The 27,822-nt window shown below is 60.6% G+C and overlaps 1 protein-coding gene across 2 annotated transcripts; it reads right to left on the bottom strand.

The window, feature by feature from the left end:
- Positions 1-863: 863 nt before the first annotated feature.
- NECAB3 (N-terminal EF-hand calcium binding protein 3) lies at positions 864-26,912 on the bottom strand. Of its 2 annotated transcripts, XM_040576266.1 has the most exons (13): positions 26,671-26,912; positions 22,797-22,821; positions 21,667-21,775; positions 12,714-12,739; positions 12,270-12,367; positions 5,275-5,411; positions 4,975-5,096; positions 4,607-4,686; positions 4,344-4,397; positions 3,719-3,831; positions 2,422-2,499; positions 1,965-2,056; positions 864-1,307 (listed from the first exon to the last, which is right to left on the bottom strand). In XM_040576266.1, exons 1-13 carry the CDS (start codon positions 26,758-26,760, stop codon positions 1,279-1,281), a joined length of 1,053 nt encoding a protein of 350 aa, XP_040432200.1. In that variant the 5' UTR covers positions 26,761-26,912; the 3' UTR covers positions 864-1,278. The 2 variants fall into 2 exon arrangements, with proteins under 2 accessions (XP_040432200.1, XP_040432201.1); XM_040576267.1 differs by lacking the exons at positions 21,667-21,775; positions 22,797-22,821; positions 26,671-26,912 and adding an exon at positions 19,768-19,892.
- Between the last annotated feature and the right edge of the window lie 910 nt (positions 26,913-27,822).

Here is a 27,822-nt window from a genome sequence, read left to right on the forward strand (position 1 = left end):
GTAACCCCGACCCGTGCAGGGAGCCACCGCCCTTCGCATCCTACGCCCAGGGGGCTGCTCGTGCAGCCAGGCTGGCCCCAGTGAGCCGATGCACGTGTCTGTGCGGCCACAGCCGGCAGAGTTCCCCCGACGCGAGAGCTGCACCCCACTGCCCCTTCAGCCACAGAGTGAGTGCATTTTAATAACTGCAACTGGGGACGGGGGAGAACCGGTCAAATTCACGTTTCGCCGCATCTCTGGGGGTGCTGCTGGGTTGCAGCATCCCTCGGGGGGTGGGAAAAGAGGGGAGCTGGGGAGCACGGGGGGCAGGTACCCGTGTGTAGCTGGGCAGGGTGGCACGAGTACAGCGCTGCGTGTCCGGCTTGGGCACCGCACAGGTCCGTGACAGCAATGCCCAGCCCCCTTTGCCCTCGGTGTCACTTGTTCCACGTCATGCACGGCAGCTCATGTCCTCCTGGCTCTGCAAGGCGAGGATGGGGTGGGCTTTGCGCTGCTCCAGCCCGAGGGGCTCTCCTGGCTCCTTGCACGCCCCGAGCCGCCCCGCTGGGCATTCAGCTGAGCAGCTACAGCCGCTGCGTGTCGGCACCTCCCGTGGTGCCAGTTCTGGGTTAGGGTCACTCAGCTGCAGGACGAAGGGGAGGCAGGTGGAGGGGAGGTGGCGGCCCCGCAGGCAGCAGGCTGCAGCCCCGGCGTCACCCTCACCCGCTCCCCTCACCCTGGTTGTGGGGTGCTTGGGGCCCGGCCGTGCCTTGGGGCACGCAGCCTTTGGGACGTCGGGTGGGAGCATGCACACGGGCTGCCCCAAACCCCAGCACTGACTGTGCAGGCTGCGGCTGGCACTCCTGTCCAGAAACACACTCTGCTTGCCTTTACTGAATCCTTTTTTTTTCTCCTATAAAACACTATTCACAGCACGAGCCAGCCCAGCTCCCTGGACAAAACCACTGCTCACCCAGGGGTGGCTCTGAGGGGTCAGGGACAGGGATGTGACAGCGGGCCAGAGCCACCCTTGCCGTGCCACGTCCCCCAGCCCATCCCCGCACGCTGTCCTCGGCACCAGGAGGAAGAGGAATAAATAAATCACGCGAAACGAGCAAAAGGGTAAAACTGCCAGAGCTGAGGGGCGGGCAGCCCCCAGACTGCAGGAGGTGAGCACGCTGCACCGGACGCAGGGCAGGGAGGCGGCGGTGACAAACGCTAGCGAAGGCGGTGGCTGTGCAGGGGGCTCTGCGTCCTTCTGCGTGCCAGCTGCGTCCTGGGAGCTGCTGTTCGCCAGGGTCAGTTGTTGTTCATGATCCACCAGGATGCTGGGGAGAGATACAGGGGAGGGGTGAGGGGGCAGCGGCAGGCAGGAGGGCATCATACGGGGCGCTCTGTGTAAGCTGTGGGTGATGGAGACCAGGGCTCTGCCCCTGCCCAGCAAGAACTGATGCTTCTCCATAGGCACTGGGCTCTGAAGCACCAGTACCCACCTCCACAGGTGGTGACAGTAAACCCAATAGAGACCCTAAGCTGGAGCTCGATCTGGTCTTGTCTCTCTCTACACTCCCCCCGTTCCTTACTTCTTGGTCAGATTTCTGCTGCTACCCCAGGGAACACGCATCTTCCCTGACTGGGTCTCTCCCTTGCCTCTGCACCACTCAACCTTAAAAATGAAGCTGGGACACAGCCACTGTGAGCGGCCCAGGAGGGCCAGCACTTCACAGAGGGGTTTCAGGGATCTGGGGAAGAAAAATGAGGCGTGAAGTGTGCTCGAGCCAGGGCTCAGGCTGCTATCAGTGGGACTCAGCATATCTGCCATCTGGGAAATGCTCCCAGCTGCTTGGCTATCCAGGCCAGAGAACATGCTAGAAAACACAATATAAGTGGCCCCCAAGCCAATTTTCTGCCCCGGAGTGAGGCAGGGCACCTGCTCGCCCTCAGAGCAGCAGCGCGGCACGGCCGGCGCCCCGCGCCCCGCTCACCTGGGAAGAGCATGGTGGTCAGCAGCTCCGGGGACTCCAGCAAGCTGATGATGGCGCGCTGGAAAGTCTTGCTGTAGCTGGACTGCAAGTGGCTGTAAGGCAGCGCGCAGGGTCAGGGCAGCACGGGGCGAGGAGGCCGTCCTGCTCCAGCCCTGGGGGCTGGGCTCGCTCGTGCCCCTCAGTTGTAGGAGAGGTTTTGTGCCCCCGCACAAGGCTGTCCGCTTCTGCCCCGCTCCCCACCCCTGCCTGGGCTTTCATCCCCCTCCACTGCAAATGCCCCTGGGCCACCGGGACGAGCGTGCCAGGCAGGGCAGTGCAAGCAGCAGCACAGGTTGTGCAAGAAGGGGGCGAGTGGGGTCCACTGTGGAGTCCCAAGGGAGCCCCTTCACCACCCCCCCAGCGCGTCTAAGAGCACCCGGACCCACCACCACCACCACGCAAAAGGAAAGCCTCCAACCTCCTCCACGAAGTCACGTCCTGCCAGAATTCGTAGAGGATGAAGCAGGCCTCGTCCGTCAGCTTGCAGGCAGACACGCTGCAGGGACAGGAGCAACCCTGAGCTGGGGACGCCTGGGAGCGAGGGGCGCGGATCCGCACGCCAGCCCCACACCGGGATCCCGAGGGGCGGCAGCGACCTCTGGGCACAGCCGCAACTGCTGGCTGCTCCAGGGGACCCTTCACCCGAGTCAGCTCCTGTAGCCAGGAGCTCTACAGCTGTTAAACTGGGGGCTGCGTCCCCACGCACGGGACCGCGGCGCCGCGCCGTGCCTCGCAGCTCCCTGGCGTGAAGCAGAGCCGAGTGCCCCCACGCCTCAGCCCAGCTCTGCCCACCCGGGGAGCCCGGCTGTCACACGGGCGGCTCTCACGCCAGACAAGCCCGTCAGTTCCAAAGAAAAAACATCATTCTCTCTGGACACGTCAAAACAAGGATCTTCCTTTTGTTTGGCCTGAAAATGCAGTTTCGTATGGTTGGAGCTGAAGAGCTGAAAGATGACACTTTAAATGGGAACAGTACGAACACTTCCCTCCGCAAGTGCCTTGAAGTCTCCCGTGGGAGAAGGGGAGAGCCTCTCCAAGCGCAGCTGCGCGGCCTCCGGGGGCATCTGGCAGAGCTGTGCCATGGCGCCGAACCTGGGGCTCCATCCTCAGCCCTGCCCCGGCTCCGGAGTGGTGCCGAGCCTTGGTCTCACGCTGCGGGGGCAGCTCTAGGCGGTCACGGATGCTCCCCACCAGCATTGCACACGTTTTAAACAAGGCAATGCTGCGACGTGAGCTCTCCCCTGACTTCTCCCCCTTCCTCTCAAGTCCTTCAGTGCTGGAGCAACGCTGCTCCCTCTCGCACGCGCACACCACCTCCGTTACTGTCGGTGTAAACACCCCCCCTCCTTGCCCAGCCCACCCCTGTGCTGCTGTGACCAGCGTGGGGGGATGAGGGGCTGCCCTGCTCATTCCCCAGGGAACTGGGCTGACACAGGGGAGAAGCGAAGCCAGGGCCCCTCTCCCCGGGTCTGTCCTTATAACCCTGCTGTCCTGGGGAGCCCCCCCCACGTAACAGCACCCCCCTGCAGCCCAGGAGTGCTGTGAGGCTGGGCGAGCCCCACGTGCAGGTGTCTGTGCTGCTTGGTGCTGCATCCCCACCCGAGCAGGGACACCCTGCTCGACAAAGAGCCCTTCTGCCCATCGGGGTGCAGCGTTACAGGCCCCAGGGACGGGGCCCCCCGTTTCTGGGCAAGCCCTGCCCCTGCCCCACTTACTGCAGGCAGCTGCTCTGCCCGGCGGTGACCTCGGTGTAGGACCTGAACGCCTGGCGGAACTCCTCAACGCCGCTCTTCGCCACCGAGATCTGCCTCTTGGCCACCAGGATGTGCTGCGGGGGACAGGCGGTCAGGCGGGGGGGCACCGCAGGCAGAGTCGTCCCCTTGCCTGCCCTCCTCCCACCCTGCTGCAGCACTGGGCAGTGACAAGCACGGGGCTGGCACCACCACGCCGGGGACGGAGCCAACATCACAAACTGTCCTCTTCTGAGCTGGGCACATCCCCGTTACAGCAGAGACTGCGCCCGCAAAGCCAGGGGTTCGTGCTCCACCTGGGGACAGGGCCCTGCTCTGGGACTGCCGCACGTCCCCGTGTCCCCCGCCAGCCCAGAGGGGCACCTGAGAAGCCGGGAGGTCTGGGCGCTCCCGAGCAGGGGGCTGCCTTCCTCGGACTGCTCGTGAACACCCACGGCCCCCGAAGAAGCCACGTGTGCCTTGGGCAAGGAGCCCACCCAGAGCAAAGGCAGCAGCTAACGCAGGCGGCCCGTCCCGGAGCACAGAGGCGTGCAAGAGGCAATCCGTGTGCACCCCAGTTCCTGCACGGACAGGTGGGACCAGGACTCACCTCATCTCTTCCTTTGCACGCTGCTTCCTCCTTCAGGGGCTCCAAGCGTGGGCTCTGCATTTCACAAAACCATCGTTAACGGTAGGGATTTTGTAATAAAGCAACACGAGAGGCACCCACAGCCCAGCACAGCTCGGTGTGAGGTGGGCATGGCCCCAGAGACATTCACACCAAGGCCGCTGTCCCAGGGAGAGGTCCTCGTGCCGCCCCGAGAGGCATCGAGGCGGGGGGGCAGCCCCCAGCCCCCCCCTGCTGCCACGCACCTTGCACTCCAGTTTCTCGATGAGCTGCTGGAGCCTGGTGATCTGGGCCATCCACTGGCTGTCAGCTTCGACACAAATGCCTGCGCAGGGGAAGGCAGAAGGCTCGCTGCGAACTCAGAAAACCGCAAAAGCTTCTAAACTCTGGAACCGAGAAACTTATTTTTCTCCTGAAACTCTTCCCGCTGCCCAGGAGACACAGGAAATCCTGCCATGGTCAGGGCTGTTGTTTCTGGGTACACCGGTCCTGACCCCGCTGCAGACAAGACCCCGTGCCCCGTGTCGCTGCTCTCGCACCCAGCCTGGGCTGCAGTGGGGCAGGGGCAGACGCCCCGACCCTCACAGACCCGGGGATGGCCAGGCTGCGGTACCTGTGGTCAGCATCCCGGAGTAGGGGTCCGTCGGGGACAGACAGACGTTCTTCTGCCCTCTGCGCCCACACCGCCTCCCTGACCTCAGGCCCATGGAGGTCTCCGACTTCTTTACGTCCTTCCTGAAGGAATAAAACACAACAGGGCAGCTGGAGCCATTCCTCAGCGGGGCCAGCTAAGGTTGCAAAGGGCAGATCCTGCTCCCCGCTGTCCCTCCCAGGGGTCCCATGAGCCCTGCCCGCGCCGCGGCCCCGCGCTGGGTGCTGGAGGGGCAGCGCGTCCCACCGGGCGCCCCCTTACCTCTCCCGCCCCGCCTGCTCCTCCATGGTGTCCACGGCACACTCGAGCGAGCCCTGCAGGGACTGCAGCTGGTGCATGGTCTCCCGCAGCAGGAAGCGGGTCAGGAACTGCTCCGTCTTGGAGGAGGTCTCGTACCTCTGCGGGGAAGGGGGGAGGAAACGTCAGGTGCCTCCCGTGTGAGGGAGCCGAGACACACCTGGACGGGGCTGGCCCTTACACAGACACAAGTCCTCAGCTCCCGCCTGCAGCGGTGCCAGCAGGCAGGCTCAGGGAGGGCTCGAGGAAAGGCACGAGGGTTTGCCTCTCCTCCACCAGCCCCAGCGGGGTGGATGCCAACCGAATTTTTAGGTGTCAGATTTTTAGGTCCCAGCAGGGAAGGCAGGCTGCCACCCCGCTCTGCCTGACCCACAGCCCGGGCGGCACGGCCCCGGGGTGCCCAGGAGCCGCGGGGAAGCAGCGATGGACACGCACGAGCCCCCGGGTTAAGGCTGCTTGCAGAAACAGCCCCAGCTGCAGGGAGGGCTTTGGGGTGGGCTGAGCAGCCTCCTCTGCTCCCAGCTGTTCGGGTGCTGCTCAGGCGGCAGCGGGGCTCGCAGGAGCACGCGGGGCAGGGGCTTTGCAGCCGGGTGAGAAGATGCAGCGGGATCCGTCGTGAGAGGAGAGTGCAGGGCGGCACACGGGAGCTGGGGAGAACGAACGAGTTCCCTGCCTGCACACAGCAGCCAGCGCAGCAGGAGCCCCGAGGGGGCAGGAGGGATGAGCTGAGGTCTACGCGGTGCTGTATGACAGCAACTTTACCCCAAGAAGTGGTTCCTGACCTCGACACCGCAGCAGCTTGGCACCGGGTACAGAGCATGAGCTGACGAAAACCAGGAAACTGAACTCACTCCCGGCAATTTTGGTACAAAGGCCCTTTGGTGCTCTGGGGAGCTGGCAGATTTCACTGCACTGTCACAGAAGAGCTCACTGGTCTTCGCTGCAGCTTTAGCAAGGTGCCTCAGCTCAGCACACGGTTAGACAAGGAACAGAGGTGGCAAAGGGGAGCAGCTGGGAAGTGCTGCCAGCGGCCTGAGGCCAGCCCCCGTGCCCAGCATTTAAGACTCTCAAGGGACAGAGAAGCCACGGGGCATTGCGTGAGCATTCCCGGAGCCACGGCTGGGCGGTAGGAGGCCACGGAGGGAGTCTCCACCTGATGCAGGAGAGCTGGCTGGTCTGCAGGAACATCCAGCAGGAGGGGACAAGCCCTTACCTCGAGGAGACCACCAGGCAGACCAGACCACAGCCACCCCCACCCGCCCTGCGGTGTCCTCACCCCTGCCCACCGCCACGGGAGCCTGGCTGCCACCCCTGCACCAGGCACTGCGAGCTCCCTCTCCCCTCTCCAAAACAGCCTCCACGGATGCGACCGCATTATTAAGGTCAAATACTTCCAATTCCTATTCTGTTTCTCTCCAACGGGCAGAAGAACCGAGGATCCCAAATTCCAGAAGTTCTGCGTAAAAGCACTTGGACTTAACTCTTAACGCCGGTGCCAAAACTGCGGTGCAAGGCCCAGGCCCCACCTGGGGACGCCCCACTCCTCGCGCTGGGGCTCAAAGCCAGTCTCTCTGGGGGAGAGGGGTGGCACGGAGCCGGCAGCCCCCGCCCCAGAGGACAGGCTCGACACCTACGTGGGAGAAATGAAGTCACTGCCTTAATTACCCAAACGCAGCAGCCATCCAACCTGAAGCTGGAAACTGCTCCATTTGAAGACGCATCCTCGCAGGGCTACAGCGTTAAGGAACGCCAGCTCCCGGCCTTGGAAGTGAAGAGGGTGCTCGTCTGCAGAGCGCCGACAGCCACCGCTGCTCCCCATCCAGCCCACCGCCCAGGTGAGCAGGCAGCTCTCACCGCAGCGCCTGTGCTATGCATAGATTTCCATCCGTCTTTTAAAACGAATCTCGTTTTTCTGCCACAGTAAGAGGACGGCAGAGGAGCAGCTGACGCGACGTGGCCTTGGGCAGCAGAGCCCCAGCTCTGCCCCTCTGTGCCTCCTGCAGCCGAGCCCCCCCTGCTCCCCCCAGCATCCTCACCCTCGCTCTGCGCTGGGGGCCATTATTCATCCCTGGGCGCAGTCCATTTTGTTTCCAGGATGGAATTGGTCTGAATTTGACCCCCCTGCCCCTCTCTCTGCAGGAAGAGCCCTTTGCAGGCGGCTGCTCCTACCCCAGCGTCTCCCCGCAGGCAGGGGCTGGCAGACTGCCTGGGGTGTCTGCTCCCGAAGCACACACACCAGCCTGAAGGAAACTTGTTCCTCGTGCAGCTCTTCCAAAGAGAAACCTCTGCTGCCTGGCCTGGCTCGGGGGAAGCGATTCCCCCTGCCCGGAACGGCGCTGGGAAGCTGGCAACACCTCCAGGGCACTTCTGGGAGATCCCGTGCTGGGTGCCTAGCGCTGTGACAGGCCTGGGCTGCCCTTACAAGCTCACCCCCAGCCGCACGCGAGCTCAGAGGAGAGCTCAGGCTCCTGCCAGATGTTTCTGGAGGCTCCAGCCCACGCTGACCCCTGCAAGTTGGGTCCCACGGGGACGTGCCAGTGCTTCGGGCGGGCATTGCACCCGACGAGCCAGCCCCCTCCCGTGCCTTGCTCAGCCCAACGCAGCACGCCCCAGGGAACGCACCAGAGAGAAGGCTGGAAATAGCCGCTTCTCAGGAGAGCCCTGCAAAGCTCTCAGAAATGCAGCAGGAAGCAGCAGTGCCCAGCCCGGGGCACGGCTGCCCAGCGAGGCCCTTCCGTGGCCGAGCAGCCCTCCTTCACCCAGCACCTCCGGCTCCTGGGCTGAAACACGCGGCCTTCGCGCCGCACCAAGCGACGTGCGTCCTGTGCTCGGGGTCACAGGAGGCATTTCAGCGCTCTTCAAATGCTATTTCGCCCCTCTGCACCACCCTGGCTGCTTTCATGCCAGGGGAGGGAAGCAATTGACTGAAAACACACCTCGCTGGTTCAGCTGCACTCTGGGGGGAGAGCAAAACCCTCGTCAGGTATTGCAGCAAGCAGCCCCAGCCCCCCCAGAAATAGATTCTCGATAAAGCTGTGTCTCGCCGAGCACACAGCATTTTTTGCTCCCAGCAGAGGCTCCTGGAAAGCTGTAAATAACTCGGCAGACACAAGAGAAGTTTTTTGGTTGCAGAGTGGTATTTCTGCTCTGTTGACCCAACTGAAAATCCCAAAGCTGCCAAGAGCTGCTGCAATTGTGCTTTGAGAGGTTTTATTAGTTTCCTATGATGATGTTCACAGAACGGAATAGGCGAACACATAATTCCTGCCAATGGAGACGTAAGAGCATCTGACTTGGAGAGGTATTTATAGCTTAGTGTGCAGCGATGGCAAGCTAGAGAATGAGAAGATTCTAGCACATGGGTTCCTGAGAGAAATATCAGGCTGCTGCCCGAGGTATTTCCACAGTCTGCTCCTTGCTCTGAAACTATTACACTGTAACCACAAAGCGTAGCCACAGAATAAGGTACATTTAGCATATTCAGCATAGCTATCAGCAGTTATATTTTAAGAATACGTAAGAAAATGATGGAATTTGGTAAAAAAAAAAAAAAAAAATGCACCTCGTCTATGAAGAGGCATCTTCCTTTACCACGCTTTCAGCAATGAAGAACGGGCACAAGCCACTGACAACGTGCTTTTGTTCTGCCAACCGTGGACTCACAAGAAGCGAGGTGCAGGTTTGCTGCCCACACAAACACTGCTTCCTACAGGAACTGCAGTCTCGGAGGCAGCGAGGACGAACGTGGCTTCCACTTTCCATGCTTCGCAGGCTGCTGGGGAGCGCTGCGACAAGGTGTGCTGCGGGCACGGGACCAGGCAGCCTGGCAGAGGGCACCGAGCCCTCTCTGAGCAACGCCGCTGAGCCACGCCAGGTCTCCTGGCCCGCAGCGACAGCGGTGGCATGCAGAGAGGTGGGAATCCCGGACACTGAACGGACTTTCAGTGGCACCGCTCCAAACCACGGCTCCCAGCGCGGCCTCAGCGTACTCCCCCTGAGCTCTGGTTTCCGTGTTTCCCTGCCTCACCCCGCTGCAGCACTGTCCTAGCGCTGTCTGAGCGCGCCACGCGCAGCTCCCGTGAGGCATGCTTTCCTTCTGCTAACAAAGCATCTCATGCTCTGTTTGGTTTTCATCTTGCAAAGTGGGCTCGTATGTACATGAGACCTTCTACAGCTGCGGAATAAGTGCCCGGAGGGTGCAGGGGAGAGCAATCCTCTGGCAGCAGAAGTACGGAGCTGCTGGAGACAGATGGTGCCCTACCCAAGAGATGCCACGGTTTAACTGGTGAGACGCAGGTCCCATTCGAGATGCCCTCCTTCCTCTAGCTGGTACGGGTATCGCTGCCTCCTTGGGCATCACAGGAAGCTCTCTTAAATACAGCCTGGGGAAAACCAGGCAGGGACTGAAAATTATCTTCTGTTGACCCCGCAGCCCTGCTCCGTAAGCAGAGCTTTATGGAGAGGGCCACGCCAGTGGGCAGATGCCTTCCGGTCTGCTCAGCACCCAGAGCTGCTGTACCTCCAGCAGAACCCCCAGGGTGAGGTTTCATTCAGGTGGGCTGCTCCTCTGCCAAACCGGAGCTCTTGGTCCTCAGCCCCAGGGGCGTTAGGGATGTCTGAAGTAACAGAGATGGCAGGCAGACAACGTAAGATGGGAAACCTCTGTCCTCTGCCCTCTCCTCTGGCTCTGAGAGGTGTGAGCTTTGGCTAAAACCTTCCCATCCAACCCTATAATCCCAGAATAGCCCAAGACCAATCCCCACCTGGAAATACAAACACGGGTATGCATCCAGGTCACAGCAGGTAAGAAAGCAGCATTTTATCTCCGCCAGCCTCCAGCAGCGACAGATCTCCCACAGCTCCAGCACAAGCCATGGCTACAGAGCCATAGCATTGCCCTCCTCCTGCCTCCTCCCCGGTGCGGAGCCTGGCTGAGTGCGGAAGTGCAGGGAGCAGCGCCCCGGGAGGGTCAGCACCTGCCCCGGGACACCCAGGAGCTTGGGGCTGAGCCACGGGTGAGAGCAGTGCTGCAAATGCCTGCCCGCCCTGTCCTCCTCTTCCTAGCTCTGGGCAGAGCCATCACAGGTGGAAAAACAAGCCCACATCAATCTGTTTCAGTAGGGGAAACCGGCTTCCCCTTTGCCAGGAGTCCCTGCCCAGCTCCATTTCCTAGCAGCTGCATCCAAGGTCTTGTAACTTAAACAACAAACCCAGCCCAGGTTGTTTTTTCTTTCCTCAAGCCCAACGAAAGGGTCAGGAGATAAAAATGAGAAGTTAATTTAAGAAAATGATTAGTTCAAGGTAAGTGCTGAACACGGCTGCAGAGCGATGTGTAATTATAATGGAGCTCACTGGGATGTTTACAGCAGGAACCATTAAATGAACGAATACATCATGCCAATACTGCGGAGCAGACAGTAATTGTGCTGTACTTTGGAGAAACGCGTGAATATACAATGAATTCATTATTAAAATAAATAAATATATAAATAAGGCAGAGAAGAATTCAAATAAAGCACGGCTCCCTCCAGATGAATCATTCTCCCTCTGGACTCGCATTTAATAAGCTTGTACAGGGAGACGCTGCTGAGGCTGGATACGGCCAGAGGGAGGTTCAGGGGGCGAGATCCCGGGTGACTTTACAGAGATGTAAACACCACTGAGGGCTGCTCGGCAGAGCCAGCAGCAGGACTGGCCCTCATTTGCTTCTCTGCTCAGCAGGAAGCTGCCCGTTTTCCCTGTTCACCTTCCTTGCGATGGCCGACTCAGCCTTGCCGTAACTCCCCCAGAAAAACACAGCTCATGGCAGGTACACGGAAAATTTGGGGCCAAACTTCCTCCCGTGAAGTTCAGGACACCTCGAGCTGCGGGTGCTTCACTCACCCTGCCTGGAACTGAGGCGATTCTTACCGAAGTCACGGAGAGCCAGCAGAGAGCTGCGGCCGCCCTGCTGGGCAGGGACACGCTGGCTCTGCCGCCCGCAGCAGCGCTGGGCCAGCACGGCGTGTCACCTGCTGCCCGCCAGAGCCTCACTACCGGCCTTTTGGCCCGGCGTGGCCCAAAGGGGGAACCTGCCAGAGCTGCAGGCGATGCAGGGCTGGGGCTGCAACCTCCATATCCCTCCCTCAGCCGCCTGCTGAGACGGGGGCACGCGGAGCGTTGCTCAGACCCGCCGCTCCCTCTCCACCTCTGCCAAGCAGAGAAGAGCAGCTCGGCCACATCCACCTCACGCTTCAGCCCCAAGAGCCCTGCTGCTCCAGGAGGAGCGATCAGTGCGAGGTCCTGCTCGTGGTCCTGCTCCCGCAGGCACGTGCCGTTCGTCCGCCTCACACTGAGCATCAGTCAGATGGCAGGGAAAGAAAGGGCCAGCCCTTCCCACGGTCGCAGAACAGAGCAAGACCCAGACACAAAGCGAAACCATTTTATACGCTCCAGATGCGAACAAGATGCCGGTACCCACGGGGGTCCCTTGCAGCACTTCCCACAGCTGTACGTCAGCTGCAGTGCCGGGTGCCACAGCCCCCGCCCTGCAGTGTGCAGGCAGGAAGGCTCGCAAGGCAGGACGCTGCTCGGCCTCATTAGCAGCCTCAGATCTGCCTCCCATCGGCGCAAGCTGCAGGAAGAGGGAAGGCATTCGCAGCAGGGATGGGCACAGCACGAAGCCGGCAGTCAACGAATTTCACCATTTCTTCCCTTCTGACCGTCTGGCACTTTCCCAAAGCAGCCCTGTCCCTAAGGATACTCACACAGGCTGCGATGAGCTCAAGCCGCCTGCAGCAGGACTGACCCGCGTGTAGCCCACCCATGCCGCACCTCTTTGCGGCAGGCAGCCCGGTGCACCTGGGAGGCACCACGGTCGTGGCCCCTGAAGCCCAAGGATAACACTAAACAAGGAGCTGAGCTCACCGCAGCTCTGTTACCCCCCCACCTGCCCCATCACTCTCCTGCCCCGTCCTTACCAGCTTGGTTTTGTCCATGGCTGCCAGGACAGCAGAGTTGAGCGTTTCCAGTGCAGAAAGCACGTTCCTGTACTCCCCAAGATACGCTGAGAAATAATCTGAAGTGGGAGAGAAGACCACAGTGAGCTCCCAGAGCAGCTCCTTCCCAGCCTCCCCTGTGCCAGCAGCCCCCAGCACCGCTTGGGGGCATTCCCGTCCCTCTCCCAGGGGTCGCACCTCCTGCCTGGCAGCAGGTGGAGAGCCCTCTCCTCCTCCCGTGACAAAACCTCTCCTCCCTGGACGAAAGCACAGACGCCCTGGGACACCCTCCCGGAGGGATTCACACGCAGGGTCAGTGTCCCTGAGCCACCCAGCCCTGCCCTGCCCTGCCCAGGTGGGCACAAACCCCGCCGCGGACCCGCAGGAGACAAAGCCCACCCCGAGCAGGAAGGTCGGCCGACTTACCACACAGCTTCTCTGTGTCCACGTTGCTGCAAGAAAAAAACCACTCCTGTTAGATGGTGGGGCTGGTCTGGGGGAAAGAGTTGTGGTGAGCAGGGTCTCGAAGGCTTGTCTGGAGCCCCCCAGTGCATTTTTAAAAGCTATATTAGAAGATAAAAAGCCACACAAGCTCAGGAGCTGCGCTCAGCACCAGGAAGGGGTGTAGGGCATCACCTCTGCCTCAAGGGCTGAAGGAGGGCTGCTCCTTCCCCATCTCCCGTCCAGCAGCAGGAAGATGGAGCTGCAGCACGCTGAGAAAGCGCCTGTGGGAGCAGGACGGAGCGGGGAAGGGGGCTGGAGGAGGCAGGCACTGCCCCGCACCCCTGGGCTGGGGAACCAGCCCCATTTCTGGGTCCTGGACCTGACGAGACCCAGGAGCTGCTTCCGCAGAACCTCTTCCCCCCCAGGTCGCAAAGTGCTCAGCGAGGACATCCCCCTCACGTCTCAGCCCCGGCCTCTCCGCATGGCAGCAGGCCCTCTCCTGGCCTCTCTGCCCCACCTGCCGCTGGCGCAGCTGCTGCCAAGGGGCCCTGGAGCTGCCTTCAGCCCTCTGGGGGCAGGGGAAGTTTCACAGCCGCAAACAGTCCAAGGGAGGAGTTGTTCCTACGATGAAGTCTGTTCTGGGCTCAAAAAACCAGAGGGGCTTCACCCTCCTGTCCCCCTGAGGCAGCCAGAACCAAGGCTGGCATCCTGCAAGGCTTGGAGCTACACAGAACCCGCAGACAGCAAGCGGATGATAAAGAAAAAACCAAGCACATACTGAAAAGCTTGTCGGATCCCTGAGCCTCCTTGATGCCAGGTGCCAGACAAGGCAGGAATCCCGTGGAAAAGCCAGCGTACGTCCAGGTAGGCAGGGAGGCCGCCCCGTTAGTGCGAACGGGGTCATGGCAGAACAGCCCCACCAGCCCCCAGCCTCGTCACCCCGCACCTGCAGCTCTGCGAGGCCAGCCCTTGCCTCCTGACTGCAGAGCTAGCGAGCACTGCAGGCAAAGAGGGCTGAGCTCCTTCCCCTTGCTAATAAAGGGGCAGCTGGGGTGGAGAGGGAGTAGGAAGCATCGAGAAATACCTACCTGCCGGCTGTCAGGAGAGGACTGTGGGCAGAACCAGAGGTTTGAGGCAGGGCTGATTGCGATGCCTCGCATCACCTGCGCGGCCTCCAGGGAAAATGCCCCAGGATGGCATTCATTCACATCAGCCTCCTCTCCAGAAATTCTGCTGTCTCAAAATCCCCTAAGTGCCTGCAGCCATTTCTATTTCTGATTGGGAAAGTGGAAGACAGCACGAAAGAGATTTTTAAACGTTTAAGCACATGCAGAGGAACTGGAGATGCCTGCAGCTTGCCGGGCTCCAAGCACAAGGACGCGGCACCACCGCTCGTGTGAGCGCTGCCACGGATGGTTTCTGGGTCCGCCTTCCTGCTGAGCTTCCACTTCATGGTTTAACAACACGTAGTGCTTCAAATTAGGAAAACATGCAAAGCCTGCCGGGCAAGGCCACGCACGAAGCCTCTCATTTTTGATCTGAGATCTCGAATTTTAGGTTTCCCCACTCCTTACAGGGCAAACACCACCTCATCACCACTTCTACTGCGAGCAGAGCTGTCCGCTGGGACCAGCGACGCCTGCAAAGCTCAGCAGGCTGCACAGCGCCGCTGTCTCCCAGCCAGTCACAAAGCCTGCCCCATGCCTACGAGCAGGCTGCAGGCTCAGGTGCAGGGCAGCCACTTGGCAAAGTCCCCACGTCCCTGGCTGCCCTGGGCTGGCACCCGAGCCCGTAGGACCCCGGAGCTTGCACAGCCGCCAGAGGCCAGGGTGGGCAGTGAAACGCTGGGACTGGCGGTGAGCGAGTGTCCCAGGGGAGGGAACTGACTCGGGAGGATGCTCCGCGCTTACAATTTGCTGGAGAACCCAGATTCGGGGTGCTGGGAGGGGAATTACCGGGTGGCACGAAACAGAAGTTAGTTGTGTTAAAGCAGGTTCACCTGAGAAGCAAACCCAACCCCCTTTCGGTGTGAGGGGTCACCACAGCCCCCTGGCAGCGGGATGCAGCCCCCTGCCCCGAGTTCATTGCATCAGGCCCCTGGTTAGGCAAGGGAGACAGTTTTAGGGTGTGGTTTGGCTCCTCCACTTCAAACACCTACTGTAGGAGCTGATTAAGGCGAGGATCTGGTGCACCGTCCTGGCACTGCAGACAGTTTTTGATGAGAATAAAAAATAGTATTTCCCTTGAGAAACTATCCTGATAATCAACGAAACCAACGCCCCTTCATCTGCCAATTCCACTCCGTCAAACTTTGCCGATCCCATCTCTAAGCAGCTCCATGCATCCAACCACAGCTCCGCAAGGATGACGGGGGTTTGAAGCAGAAATTTAAATTGCAAAAACCCCTTGCTCCTTCTTAATTTGTTCCACATAATCCTGAAAGCTGCCTGGAGCCTGCAGAGCCACTGAAGTGCCCTGCTGCTGCAGTGGCACAAGAGACTTGGCAGGCACCGCAGCACCCGTGGCGTGGCTTTTGTGAGCCCCGTGCCCCAGAGAAATAACTGCAGCCACTGGTCCCCGTCCAAGAAATAGGTAAAGTTCGCAAAAGCGGAGATGTTGACCCAAGGTAGCAAAATGCAGTCACATACCTGGCACATGCATTACCCTGGCATCTGCATCTGTCCCCAGCAAGAACCTGGAGCTGGGAAAACTTTCAGCAGGAGTGAGAAGGGGCTGCCAGCCGAGACCATCGCCCAGACCCCAAACTGGGCTCTAGCAAGCAGGTGCCCGTGTGTCAGAAAGCTGCCGTCAGCACCCACTCTGCGGCTTGGAAGGAGAGGCCAGAGGTTGCTGGTACCTCTTTGTATCTTCTCTTTTCGCTACTTAAAGCGAACGGTAACTAATTAAAAACTAAAACATGGAACAAGTAAACTCTGAACCCATCACCAAGATCCTGTGGCAAACCCAGCCTCCTGCAGCAGGAGACCCGCTCCCTTCCCAACCCAGCCCCTTCCCAGGTCCTGCACCCCCCCCCGCCCCTGCCTTACACAAGTGCAGAATCACGCCTGGCTCTTCCCACGTCGGCACTGACACAGCAGCTCCCAGGGCACAGCGTGGCTCCGTCAGGAGAACAGAGTGCAGCAAGAAAACATCGGTACGACAGCATCGTTCTTATGCTACCAGAAGCCCTCTCACACCAGAAAGCAGGAGAAGCTAACGCAGAGATCCTGCGGGCCAAATCCTGACCCCTTTGCAGGACTGCAAGGGTGCAAGAGGCTTCCCTCTGCCCCTCCCTCCGACATCCCCTCTGTCACTGCAGAGAGGCACCCTCTGTCTCCAAAGCACTTATCCTGAGACGCTCCACATTTCCACATAGCTGTATTTTGACTGTGCTCAAACCTCTGATTAACTGTAATTAAGCTTGAACTGATGATGGAGGATCTTGTCATCATTATGTTGTTAGGATTTTGTCAGAATGCGCCTGGAATTTATGCAAGAAAACATCAATCAGCTTCAGCAAAGCAGATGGGATTTTTTTATTTATTTATTTTTTTTTAAAGCATTTAACGTTCAGGTTGGAAACCTCTGCTGTGATCACAGGCCTGGTTCCCAAACCCTCACACCGCACTCTTAAGCGGGGCGGTTGCTCCCCAGGGCTGAAAGACCGGCTGATGCTGTGACACTGAGGATCTGACCAAAGACAGGAGGAAAGTTTACACAACCACCCTTCCACAGCACCAAAGGACTGAGGTTATTTCCTCTGAGATTGTCTTTTTGTCTGTTTGTTTTTAAAAGCATAAGGTCAGCGCATCTACTGAAATCCAAAATCTTTCACTCGTGGCTCAAGATCACAGCCTCAGGCTCCCAGCAGTCTGTACCCAACCTCCTGTCACTCCCATTTGACCGCTACCTCTCACCCAAAGGAGGATTTTCTGAACCTCATTTTTCTAAACCTTCCCAACGGGTGCAGGACAGAAAGGTCCACGGGGACTACACGACGCCTCCCGGGGCAGACTGCAGCAGTTCACGCCACGAGCAGCGAGCGCCCAGCACGCGCACCTCGGAGCTCAGTGCGGACGCCTTCAGAGCTGGGTCTCTGCGACGCTGCCCCCCCAGCGCCTGGGAGAGGACGAAGGAGCCCGGGCTGGGGGCTGCTGCAGCGAGGCCTGGGGAGGCTGCGAGCAGACCCCCAGCCCCAGCAGCAAGCCGCATGTTGGTTCTCCCGAGACCTTTCTGCAGCAGTGAAGCTTTCTCACCCCTTCTAAAAAGGTTTGTCTTTTCTCTCCCAGAAGTTCTGGTGGATGAAAATGCCTTTTCCCCGGGAGACGTAGCTTTCTGTTCTGCTCCAGTGCCAGGTTCGGCACTGTGCTTTCTGACAAGCAAAACACAACAGCGAACCTAGCTGTTGGACCCAATTACAACGAGAAGTTGCATTTGGTTTCAACGCGGAACATCATCTTTTAAATGTCAAAGAATTAAAATAAGGAGATATTTAAAGCCAAAATGGAATAATTTACGGAATAATTTTGAGAAATGTAGGAAAAAGAAGTCTCATGGGGAAATGTAAAGTCTTCAAACAAAATCAGTCAAACATTTTGGACTCAAAGATTTTACAGGGGGCATTCTGACGAGCTTTACTGTTCCCACCACCCAAACCACCGAAGATATGCCGGGCTACACCTCAGGTTTTATTCCACCGGCTCAAAACAGAAGCGAACCTTACGGAGGTGGCTAAACACAGGGGCTGCCAGCACCCTGCCCCAGTGCCAGAACAAACAGGAGGTGGAGCACGACCTGACGGGAAGGACAGAGGAGAAGGAAGGAAAGCGTGGTGCTACGGCCTCTCTGGATGGAGAACGAATAATGTATGAGACCTCTGAAATATTAATCTTCACAGATGTCAGCTTTGTGAGCCAGAGGAGCAGATGCAGTCTCGCAGTGATGAAAGAGAGTCAGGATGTGTCTGGGCAGCACTCCATTACTCAGACACGGATAACGTCTGGGTGTAAAAATCTCTGTTGCTGTGTCTCCTTCGGTCAGGCTGGCACCGACAAGAAAACAATCTTTTCAACCCAGACCTGCTGAACACAGCACCCTCACGGCCAAATCCAGCCACTGGATTAGTGCTGAAGCTCTCCCATCACCAGAAAAGCTCCGGGACATGGAAGGAGAACGCCGGGTATGTTTGCAGAGCTGACCACGGTTGTGCTGAACTCACGTTTAAGCAGCACACCGGCAGCAGGTTGACCTAGAGCCTTCCGAAGGTCTCTTCCCACCACTGCTTTTTGAGCCTTTGATTTCAGACACAAGCAGACCGTGTTTGAATGTGCTCTGCTCAGTAACGAAGCATTTTTTTCCTTCCATAAAGCCCAAAGCAATCACAGCATCTGCAGGGAGAAGGCTTCACTGACCACCTCGCAACGCCTCTCGTAACGGCCCGCAGAATATCACACACGGTGGGCAGACACCAGCATTAAAACACACCGAAGGAAGATCAGTTGATGCTACACAGCTCAACAGTGGAACTCACTTTCAGCCTGCGTGGTTGAAGCTGGAAGTCTAAACGGCTTCAGAACAAAATTAGACAGATTTGTGGAGCAGAGGACTACAGGAGCTGGTGGTCTTGTCAAGGAGGTTCCAAACCAGCGACCACTGGAAGCTGTGAGGGTGAAGGTGCTTCCTAGCTGGTCTCGTTAAGCACCTTCTGTGGACACTGGTGGCAGAAAGATACTGGGAGAGAAGAGCCCTGGCCCAGTACTGCCTGGCTCTCCTTGAGTCCTTTCCCTTGCTCACAGCCCCTCCACAAGCAGTGGCGCGGACAACCACCACACCGGGGGTTTTACAGTGTCTCAACCGACTCAAGGGCAGGGCAAACCTGACGCGAAGGACAGGATCCCCTGCTTCTGTCCTCCCCCAGCCAGCAGCAGCCAGCAGTGCGGGCAGGCACGGCGCTGGCTCAGGCGCCCAGCAACACCCTCCACTCCAGGGGAAACCTCACCACCTCCTTGGGACAGCAAATTGTTCGGAGAGGCGAGGAAGAGAACGCGAGTGTAAAGAAACGTGGCTCACAGAACCACGGTCTTGGGCATCTCTTGGTGTCCTTAGGCAGTAACTCTTGGATCCGGTGGCAAGTTTCACCCAGTTCTCCAAAATACCGGGTCCCTGCAAGCACAGAGCAAGCAGGCAGCCCTGGAGGAAGGTTCCCCAGCAGCTCTGCCGAGGGGATGGCAGGGGTACGAGCACAGCCCTCAGGAGCCACGAGTTCGCACGAAGGCGAAGGGCTCCCTAAACACCCCGAACACGAGTGGCAGAAAGCCCAGCTCCAGAGGCAGAGCCACGGGAAGCTTTCTTTGGCCCAGCACACTGAACCGCCCGATTTCTGTCGCCCGTGCTGTGCAGTGGACAAGTGGCTCTGCACACAGCCCGGTGTGCACTTTTCGGTCCTGTCTTTATACAAACACAGAGCGCAACCCGTTACATCCCCGAACTGAAGTCTTTGGCAAGCTCAGCGAAACCTCACGCATCCCGAGGCTGCCCAGAGCCAAGCCTGCTTGCCTGCCCCGGGCAGGGTTTCTGTGCCACGTGTGTGACAGCGAATGCCACGGACCAGCACAAGGCCAAACCCCGCCTGGAGCAGCACCAAGCGAAAGCCGACGCCGACTCCTGGCGGGCCGTGCTGTGTGCGACGCCAGCCAGCGGAGGTGGCCCAGGGGACACACGGCACCCCAGAGCAAGTGGCAGCCTCCGGGCAGTATCTCCCTGGGGACGAGCCTGTCTTGAAGTCCCTGAGCCCGGCAGGCACGCAGCTCCAGGTCAGGATGACAGCACTCTGAGAAACACGTCTGCAGGGGACAAGATGCCTCTCACCAGGCAGTAAGAGAACCAGGCTCCCGCTCCAGCACGTGCCACCCCCTCCTCCTTCACCAGCTGGGGGTCAGGCTGGAGTGATCGTGCACAGCTCCCTGCAGCCACAACCCCAAATCCATCCCTCTCGCATCTGCTCACACCATTCCCTACGTGCGTGCGGGTCACGTACCGGCCTGGGACAGAAACGGGGAGCGTCCCCGAAACGGCCCCGTGGCTGGGCCTTCCAGCCTGCTCTCGCAGAAACGAGGGCATCCTCGTGGGGCTGGCGGCCTCCTACGCGTCCCTGAAGTTACAGGGCACACAAATTTGGAAACCAGCTCTGTCTGCGAGGTCCCTTCTGTTCTTCACAACAAAAAGGGATCAAAACCACAACGGCCATGCCCTGCTAATAGATGTCACCAGCTCAGTGCTGCCACGTCGTCATGGCTACCGCGCCGTCATCGCGGGCGACGACTTGCAGGGAGCACCGGACTTGCAGGGAGCACCGCCGCTGCCAGGGCCACGCACGGCGCTGGGCGAGGGCGTGCTGCCGGGGGGCGCGGGGGCACAGAGCCCGCGGGGCAGCTCGGGGCTGGCCTGGCCCCTGCCGCCGCGCACCCCGGCCAGCTGGGAGGGTGTCTCAGCGCCCTGCCCAACCCCAGGCAGAAGGGCTGAGGTTGGGCAGAGCTGCCGCGGGCTGCGGTGTCGTCGGCGAGGCTCCGCGGTGCCGCCCGCGGGCCTTCTGGCAGCCCTGTTCTGTCGCTCAGGACGGGCGGAGGAACCCGACTCGAACGCGGTGGTGAACCAGGAGGTGTTTGGCATCCGGGTAAAGCCCCTGCTCCGTGCCGTCCGCTTTCCAGAGGTATCGCCTTGGTGACGGCTCCAAAGTCGCCCCAAACCGCAGCTCGACGGAAGGAGCGCTCGCACAGAGAGGCGACGGCTCTCTGCTAAGCCCCTGGGATCTCCAGGAGGACGAGGAGGTGTTGGCAGGTCACCTCCTGCTGCCTGCGTCCAACGAGCCCAACCGACCGCACGCCCGGCGGCGAGCGGCCACCGGAGGAAGATACCCCCTCACAAACGGCGCGGGATCTCCTCAGGGGACACCTGGACGGAGTCAGTGCCCCCAGCGCACCCAGCTCAGGGCGGATGACTCGGGGACACGCAGCCACGGACCGCTCAGGATTTGCTGCCGGCGGCACCAAGCTCCCGCAGGCTGGGCCCAGCGGGCGGCGCGAGGCTGTCCCACGGAACGCCTCCCCCGCGGGCAAACCGCTCCTACTGCCCCAAGGGCGCCTGACACACGCAGCAGCTCCTCGGGGCGCTGGGATGGGCACGAGCCAGAGCTGAGCCTGAGACCCAAGGGAACTGCAGACACTTCCTCCTACAGCGGCACCGTCAGCTTTAACAGCCAGCTCCCAGACACACAATCAATCAAAGGCCAGCTTCTCCCAGTGCCAAAACACACGTGCTTTCAGTAGCAGGCAGGGCAGAGGGTCCCCAGCGAGGCCGTGCTGATCTCTGAAAGACTGGGACAAAGCCAGCCAAGCCCAGCAGATTTCTCTGGGTAGCCCCCATCTACAGCAACCGAGAGCTAAGTGCGATTATTTTCCGTTTTTAAAGAAGCTGGCCTAAATTCGCAGTTACGCTGACACTCATAAGGCCCATTTCTGGTGGAGAGAAGTTCTTACATAAGTGAAAACGAGTTCCCTGTGTCAGCAATCGCCAAGATAGCTGTCTGCTCATCGTCCTCACACCACCACATGCTCCTCCTGCAGATACACAACCTGCTCTGTAGAGCTGTGTATTTCTGGAATACATTTTTCAAACCAACATAATGTGATTTTAAATGGATGCTTGCTTTATAGCACTAAAGTAAATCTGATAACGCCTGTTCTCAAAATGTCTGGCTTCTCTCATCAGCAATACTTGTACCCGGTGTTTAATGGGTTTTAACATCTGCGTGTTACAAGAGGTAGGTTTATCTCACCCTGACTATTTATTGCACCCGCCTCCAAACGTCCTCCATCTACAGTCAAGCAGTTTTATATCCTCCTTCATCTCCTCTCCTCTGCGCCACCACGCTACTTACTCTGAATGACGCCTGTCAATGCCACTGAACAACTCCCACAGCTCCTCCGAGCTCAGGATCCCATCAGCGAAATAGTTCTTGAACTCCTCAAATGACAGTTTCCCATCATCTGCGTTTAAACAAAAGGGAAGAGTAATTATATATCTGCAGAAAGAAGCGTACAAGCCCCAGCAATCCTCCCAGCAGCCTCTTTACCAGCAGCGTGGGATGGTTGGGCGTGTTGTGCACAACAATTGGAGCAGAGATCTCATTGAAAGCATGTCCCACCAGCCAGAGCATCCCCACCAAACACCTAGGAAGGCTGGCAAGCAGTGCTAGTGCTGCCGGGTGGGCATTTCAGCCACTCCAACCCTTCCAAAAGACCCCTTCGTAGCATTTTCAGAAACACATTCAGACGCTCTGTACTTCAATGACTTTCCAGGCAGGCTTTCCATTTAGCTCTCCCCAGCACGGAGCTATTATACGCGGTACAGCGAGGACGGTATCAGGTCTTTAGGGGAAAGAAAATCTCTCGGTTGACTCATGAGCTTCCCCTCTCCTGCGTGTGGAGAACTTCAGCTCCCAAGCTGCATTTTGATCTGCAATAAAAGCGGCTCCTGGCATCTGCAATCTGCCAGGAAAGAGAAGAGCCCAGGTGGGAGGAAGGCTCAGAGAAACGACTTGTGACATCGGACTTATTGGTTTCCAGGTGTCGAATATAATCCCGGCCTACAGAGCCGAACTCTCAGACACCAGGGACTCCGGCAGGACCCAGGAGCGGGGTCACCCAAACAGGGGGCAGAGACTGAACCAGTCCTGCAAGGGGTGGAGAAAAAGCCCGACGGAGCCCGGCCAGCCGTGCTGCACGGCCTGCTCTGCCCTCCCTCCCGCTGCTCGTCCCCACTGAGCGGCACCCAGCGCCGGGAGGCTCTGCCCGCAGCGACACGCAGGCGGTGAGGCTGGGGAGCCCCCTCCCAGCCCCTGGCCGGTGTCTTCTCCATCAGGCAACGCAGAAAGGCGTTCTTCTTCCAGGCAGAGAGCTGCCTGCCCTCGTCCTTTGCTCTTGCAGCGAGCCTCTCGGCGGGGAAGGGCTGCCGCTTCGCCCGGAGCCAGGCTGCGAGGGGGAGGCGGCGGCAGAACAAAGCACTCACCGTTCTTGTCGGCTCGCCGGAAAATCTGAAAGGGAAAACACGACAGGGTTGAGAGGGGGGGCAGGAAGAGCGGTGCGGCTCGACAGCGAGCGAGGCGGCCGCCAGCCCTCCCCAGCCACCGCGGGGAGACCTGCGGGCCCCGCAGGAGCCGTGCAGGAGCCCACGTTACCGGGGCCGGGAAGGACAGCGCCGCACACGCCGGTCTGTGGGAAGCTTCCCTTTGCAAATGATGAAAACCATCCCTCTCCTCCGCCGCACAAAGCTCCCGGCACACCCGCTACTGCCTGAGCGGGCCCAGCGCTTGCCCAGAGCATCTTTTAGAGAACGGAGGGGGACAAAGTAGAAAGGGCATCGCCGCAGCTTTGCTACAGACTCGTGATGGAAGGCGTTTCATTTTTCAGATCCTTTAAATGAAAGGACATTGAGCAAAAAACACTCCGTAATGGAAACGCTTTGGGCATCACCGCTGACACTTCAGCCCTCTGCACTGACGGGCAGCTCTTGTCCTGGGCGGTGTAACCGCCCTCCGCAATCCTCCTGCCTGGGACACCTGGACATGCGAACCCCCTCCGGCGCAATTAATAATTCATTCATTCATCTGTAACGAATTCTGCCCCAGGGCACGGTTTGAGAGCCGCTCCAGTGACACGTCCCGACCCGACTCTCCCGCCTGCGGCCCAGGAGAAAGCTGGGGCTTCTCGTTCCTTCCCCTCTCCCCGCTCACCAACAGTTATCTGCAGGTCTCGGCTGATTCTGGGGAGGAACAGCACGGTTTCTGCAGCCTGGGAACACCTCGCAGACAGCACAGTACAGGCTTTGGCTAGCACATCCTAACAGGGCTGACAACAGCAAGTTGTGTAACAACTTTCTTTTTAACCATCTCTTTCAGGTCTGAAGAAAGATCAGGAATGAAAAAAAAAAGGCAGGCAAGGGGGAAGGCAGACTGCGCTACGTTCTCTTCCAAGCAGCTGCAAAGTAGAAGCCGCTGATAAAACCACCCCAGACCAGCTCTGCTCCTGGCTGCAGGAGGCCCCATCCCTGCTGAGCTGCCCCTGCACCCCCTGCTCCCTGCTGATGCTTTCGCTGCACTGTTTGAGGGCGCAGCCCGCAGTCAGCCCTGCGTGCACGGCCACCGAGGCGCTCGCGATAACAGCCCAGAGGCAAAGACAGCTGAAACCAGAACCTTGCTCCCAAAGATGCTGCTCCCTTGCGACTGGGCAGAGGCTTTTCTGATGCTGGTCCCAGCAGGGAACTCTCTGGTCCGTCCTCGCGGCCGAAAGCAGAGGCAGGGACGCCTCGGAGGACGCTCGTCTGAGCAAAGCAAGCTCCCCTGGAGGCGCTGCCCTGAGCTGCCCAGCGTTAGGTAACGTACCTGCGGGGTGCTGGCCTCCAGCGGGGCCAGGCTGCCTTCCTGCGTGAAAGCAGAGCAGGGAGCTCTTTGGACGCCCATCAGGGCTCCCACGCCGCACTCCGGAGCTTCCTCGCTAGAACGAAGTACAGAAACCTGCAGTTCCCACACGCTGGGGATTTCTCCGGGTTTTAAAGCAAAGGTTTCTCCAGGCTAAAGGGTCTGCTTGTGCATCTGCTCCCACTGGGGCTCTCGGGGCTGCACTTCCTACGGTCACTGAGCTCAGCTAGCTCACCCACCCGCACCCCCAGACACCGCAGTGTCGCCCGGGCACTGCCAAACGCGACTCAAGGGAGGCCAAACGTCCCCTGCTCCCAGGATGGCCTGGGCCAGCACAGTCTGCCTGCGGGCTAGAAGGGAAGGCACAATTCTGGGGGGACGCCATGGGGCTGGGAAGGCTGTGGGTCGCTAACCTGGGGTGGTTTTGTCCCGGGTTCGGTGTAAATCTCAGCAAAGACAGCTGATCTCAACCACACGTGGGACCCTCTGCCCCAGCAGCGTGTTAGAAAAGCCCTGCCACTGCACGCACGAGAGCTGCGTCGAGTTCAGCTCAGCTGGGAAGCAGAGCCACGAGAGCCCTGCGAGAGCGGGCAACGCCTGCCCCGTGTCCCCTGAGGCCGGGTGACGCTGGGGACGGCGAGGGGGACTCAGCCTGGGAGCGGGAACAGGTCTGTGTTGGCTGCTGGGGAGCCCTGCCTCAACCCTCACTTGCATGCAGGACAGCTGGCAGCTCCAGAAACGCAGGAACGCTGCTGCGAGCCTGAGAGAGAGACGTCCCTGTCCCTTCGTCCCTGTGCCCAAGCAGCCGCACCCCACTCAGCGCCTGCGATGGCAGACAGGCTGAGAACGACAGAGGAAGCACCGAACCAACATTTACGAAGCCCCCCCAGCCCTGGGAAGGAAGGACATCGCAGGGCTTATCCCCGCACGCAGGACTGGAAGCAACCCCAGCTCCCGGCCGCTCAGCCAGGGCCGGGCTGGCTGCGGGGAGGGGACAGCCGCCCTGGGGGCACGGCGGGGTGAGAGCACCAGGCACACGGCCGGCTGCCCAGGCGGCTTCGCTCGGTCTCTGGTGTGCAGGGAGGAAAACAAGCAAGCCCTGAGGTCCAGTCTGGGGCCAAATGTCCCAGAGGCTTCAGATGTCTGCAGAGAAAGAACTGCAACGGCAGCGCTGCGGCTCGCACAGCGCCCACACCGAAGCATCGCAGGCAAAGCCCTCCTCCTCCTCCTCCTCACCTCCCCAGGATGCAAGCAGTTTCCAGCAGTGGCGAATGCCGGAGTGCTGGCCAGGAGAGGTGACCTGGCTCATTAGAGCTGGCCTGGCACAACCTGACACATCCAGGCAGGGAGAGCCTGCTTTTCTCCCTCTCATCTGGCCCCCTCTGTCCCTCCCAGCCTCCTCTATCACCTTTTCCTCTGAATCTTCATCACGGCAGAAGCACCCAGGCTGCCCAGGTGCTCTCTCCACCGCGTGCGTCAGAGGGGAACCCACTGGCGCTGCTTTCAGCCCCCTGCTCTGCTGCCTGCCCTTCCAGCAGCCCAGGGCTCCCCAGTCCCTGCTGGGTGCCACCGGGACCCAGGGGTACCCGGAGAGCCGCGGACCCCCCAGCACCATCTCCACGGCTTTGGGGGAGGGCAAAAAAAGCAGGTTCGCATCTCTGGGGGCTCTTGGAGGTGCCAGAAGCAGAGGCCGTGCCCACAGTGGGGGCGATGCCCAGGGTCTGCAGCGTGTTCACACACACGGGTGCCCGCGGGACGGGCTGGGAGCTGCAGGAGGAGCAGGGAAGGCGCACAGCTGAGCTCCGCGGACCCAGCCGGAAGGCGGCCAGCAGCAGAGAGCCGACCGAGGAGGTGTTCGAACCCTTCTGGCAAGCTCCGGAGCCGAGGCAGGAGCAAAGGGCCCCCGGGGGGAGACGAAGGGAAGCCGCGAGGACCCGGGCAGCGGCTGGTGTGCCCAGAGGCTTGCTGGTAGCGCTGTTAACGCTCCCCATTTTAATCGTCTTAACGACGCTCGGAGGGACAGAGCTGGGACAAAGCGAGCACCCGGAGGAGCTGAGCTGCCAGCCCCGACCCCCTCCCCCAGCCCACGTTCCACCAGCCGGGTTCATCAGCGCCGCTAACGACGCTGCCGGGAGGGCCCCGCGACCCCCACCCCTCCAGCTGCGGCTCCAGGGCAGGGGGCTCAGGGCAGGGGGCTCAGGGCAGGGGGCTCAGCCTCACGGCGGCTTTGCCCAGGGCCCCGCGAGCCGCCCGGCCCGGCCCGGCCCGGCCCAGCCCAGGGAACCCCCCCCGGGTGCCGCAGGGCCACATCCAGCCTGCGGAACGCGGCGCCGCCCCCCAACCCCCGGAGCCCCAGCACGCAGAGAGGGGCGGCTGCCGCCCCCCCCCCCCCCCCCTCCCGTCACGGAGAGCCCCCCGGGGGCGGCCCCCTCGCCCGAGCGGGCCCGGCCCGGCCCCGTTACTCACGTCGTGGAAGATGGGGAGCGGCTCCCGGCGCGGCGCGGCGCCGGGCTTGGCCGGCAGCAGGCACATCGCCAGCAGCTGGGCGCACGCCATCGCGGGCAGCCGGCGGCGGTGCGGGGCCGCGGTGCGGGGCCGCCGTGAGGTACGGCCGCGAGGGGGGGAACCGCGAGGGGCCGCGGGAGCCTCGCGCTGCCCCTGAGCGGCTCCGCAGCCGCCCGGCAACTTTGCCTCTCAGCCCCGGGCCCGCCCCCGCGGCGCTCCGGTTGGCCCGGCCCGGTGATTGGCACCCCGGGGCCCCGCTCGCCATTGGCGGAGAGGGGCGGGGCGGGGCGGCGCAGTGAGGGCCGCGGTGGTCAGCGGCTGGCGGGGGCTGGGGCCCGCTGGGGTCGTGCGTGGGGCGGGGCGGCTCCAGTCCGCCCCAGCGCGGTCCCGGTCAGCCCCAGCGCGGTGCCGGTCAGCCCGGTGTGGTGCCAGTGCAGCCACAGCGCGTCCCCAGTGTGGTTCCAGTCAGCCCCAGTGTGATCCCAGTCAGCCCGGCATGACCCCAGTGTGGCCCCAGTCAGCCCAGTGTGACCCCCAGTATGGTCCCAGTCAGCGCCAGTGCGACCCCAGTTACTCCAGTGTGATCCCAGTTAGCCCAGCATGACTCCAGTGTGATCCCAGTCAGCTCCAGTGTGATCCCAGTTACCCCAGTGTGATCCCAGTCAGCCCAGCGTGACCCCAATGTGGTCCCACTCATCTCCAGTGCGATCCCAGTTACCCCAGTGTGATCCCAGTCAGCCCAGCGAGACCCCAATGTGGTCCCAGTCAGCTCCAGTGCGATCCCAGTTACCCCAGTGTGATCCCAGTCAGCCCAGCGAGACCCCCGTGTGTTTCCAGTCAGCCCAGTGTGGTCCTAGCTGGCCCCAGTTGCCCCCCAGTGGTGCCAAGGGCCCCTTGGTGTCCACGGCTGGCCCAGGTGGCCCCTGCGGCCGCCCTTCTTCCCACTCCTCTCCAATCCCACACCCCAGGATTTTATTTACCAAAGGGGGCTTCATCTGGATGCAAAACCACAGCCCGGCAGGCTCCATCGCACAGCTCCTCTCTTCACAAGGCTCTCAGGAGCCCCACCTGTTTCGCTAAGCTTGGCTTCTCGTAACCCAGCTTTCAGAACCG

The sequence above is a fragment of the Cygnus olor genome, chromosome 16 (genome assembly GCF_009769625.2).
Source record: "Cygnus olor isolate bCygOlo1 chromosome 16, bCygOlo1.pri.v2, whole genome shotgun sequence".
Classification (NCBI taxonomy): Eukaryota; Metazoa; Chordata; class Aves; order Anseriformes; family Anatidae; genus Cygnus; species Cygnus olor.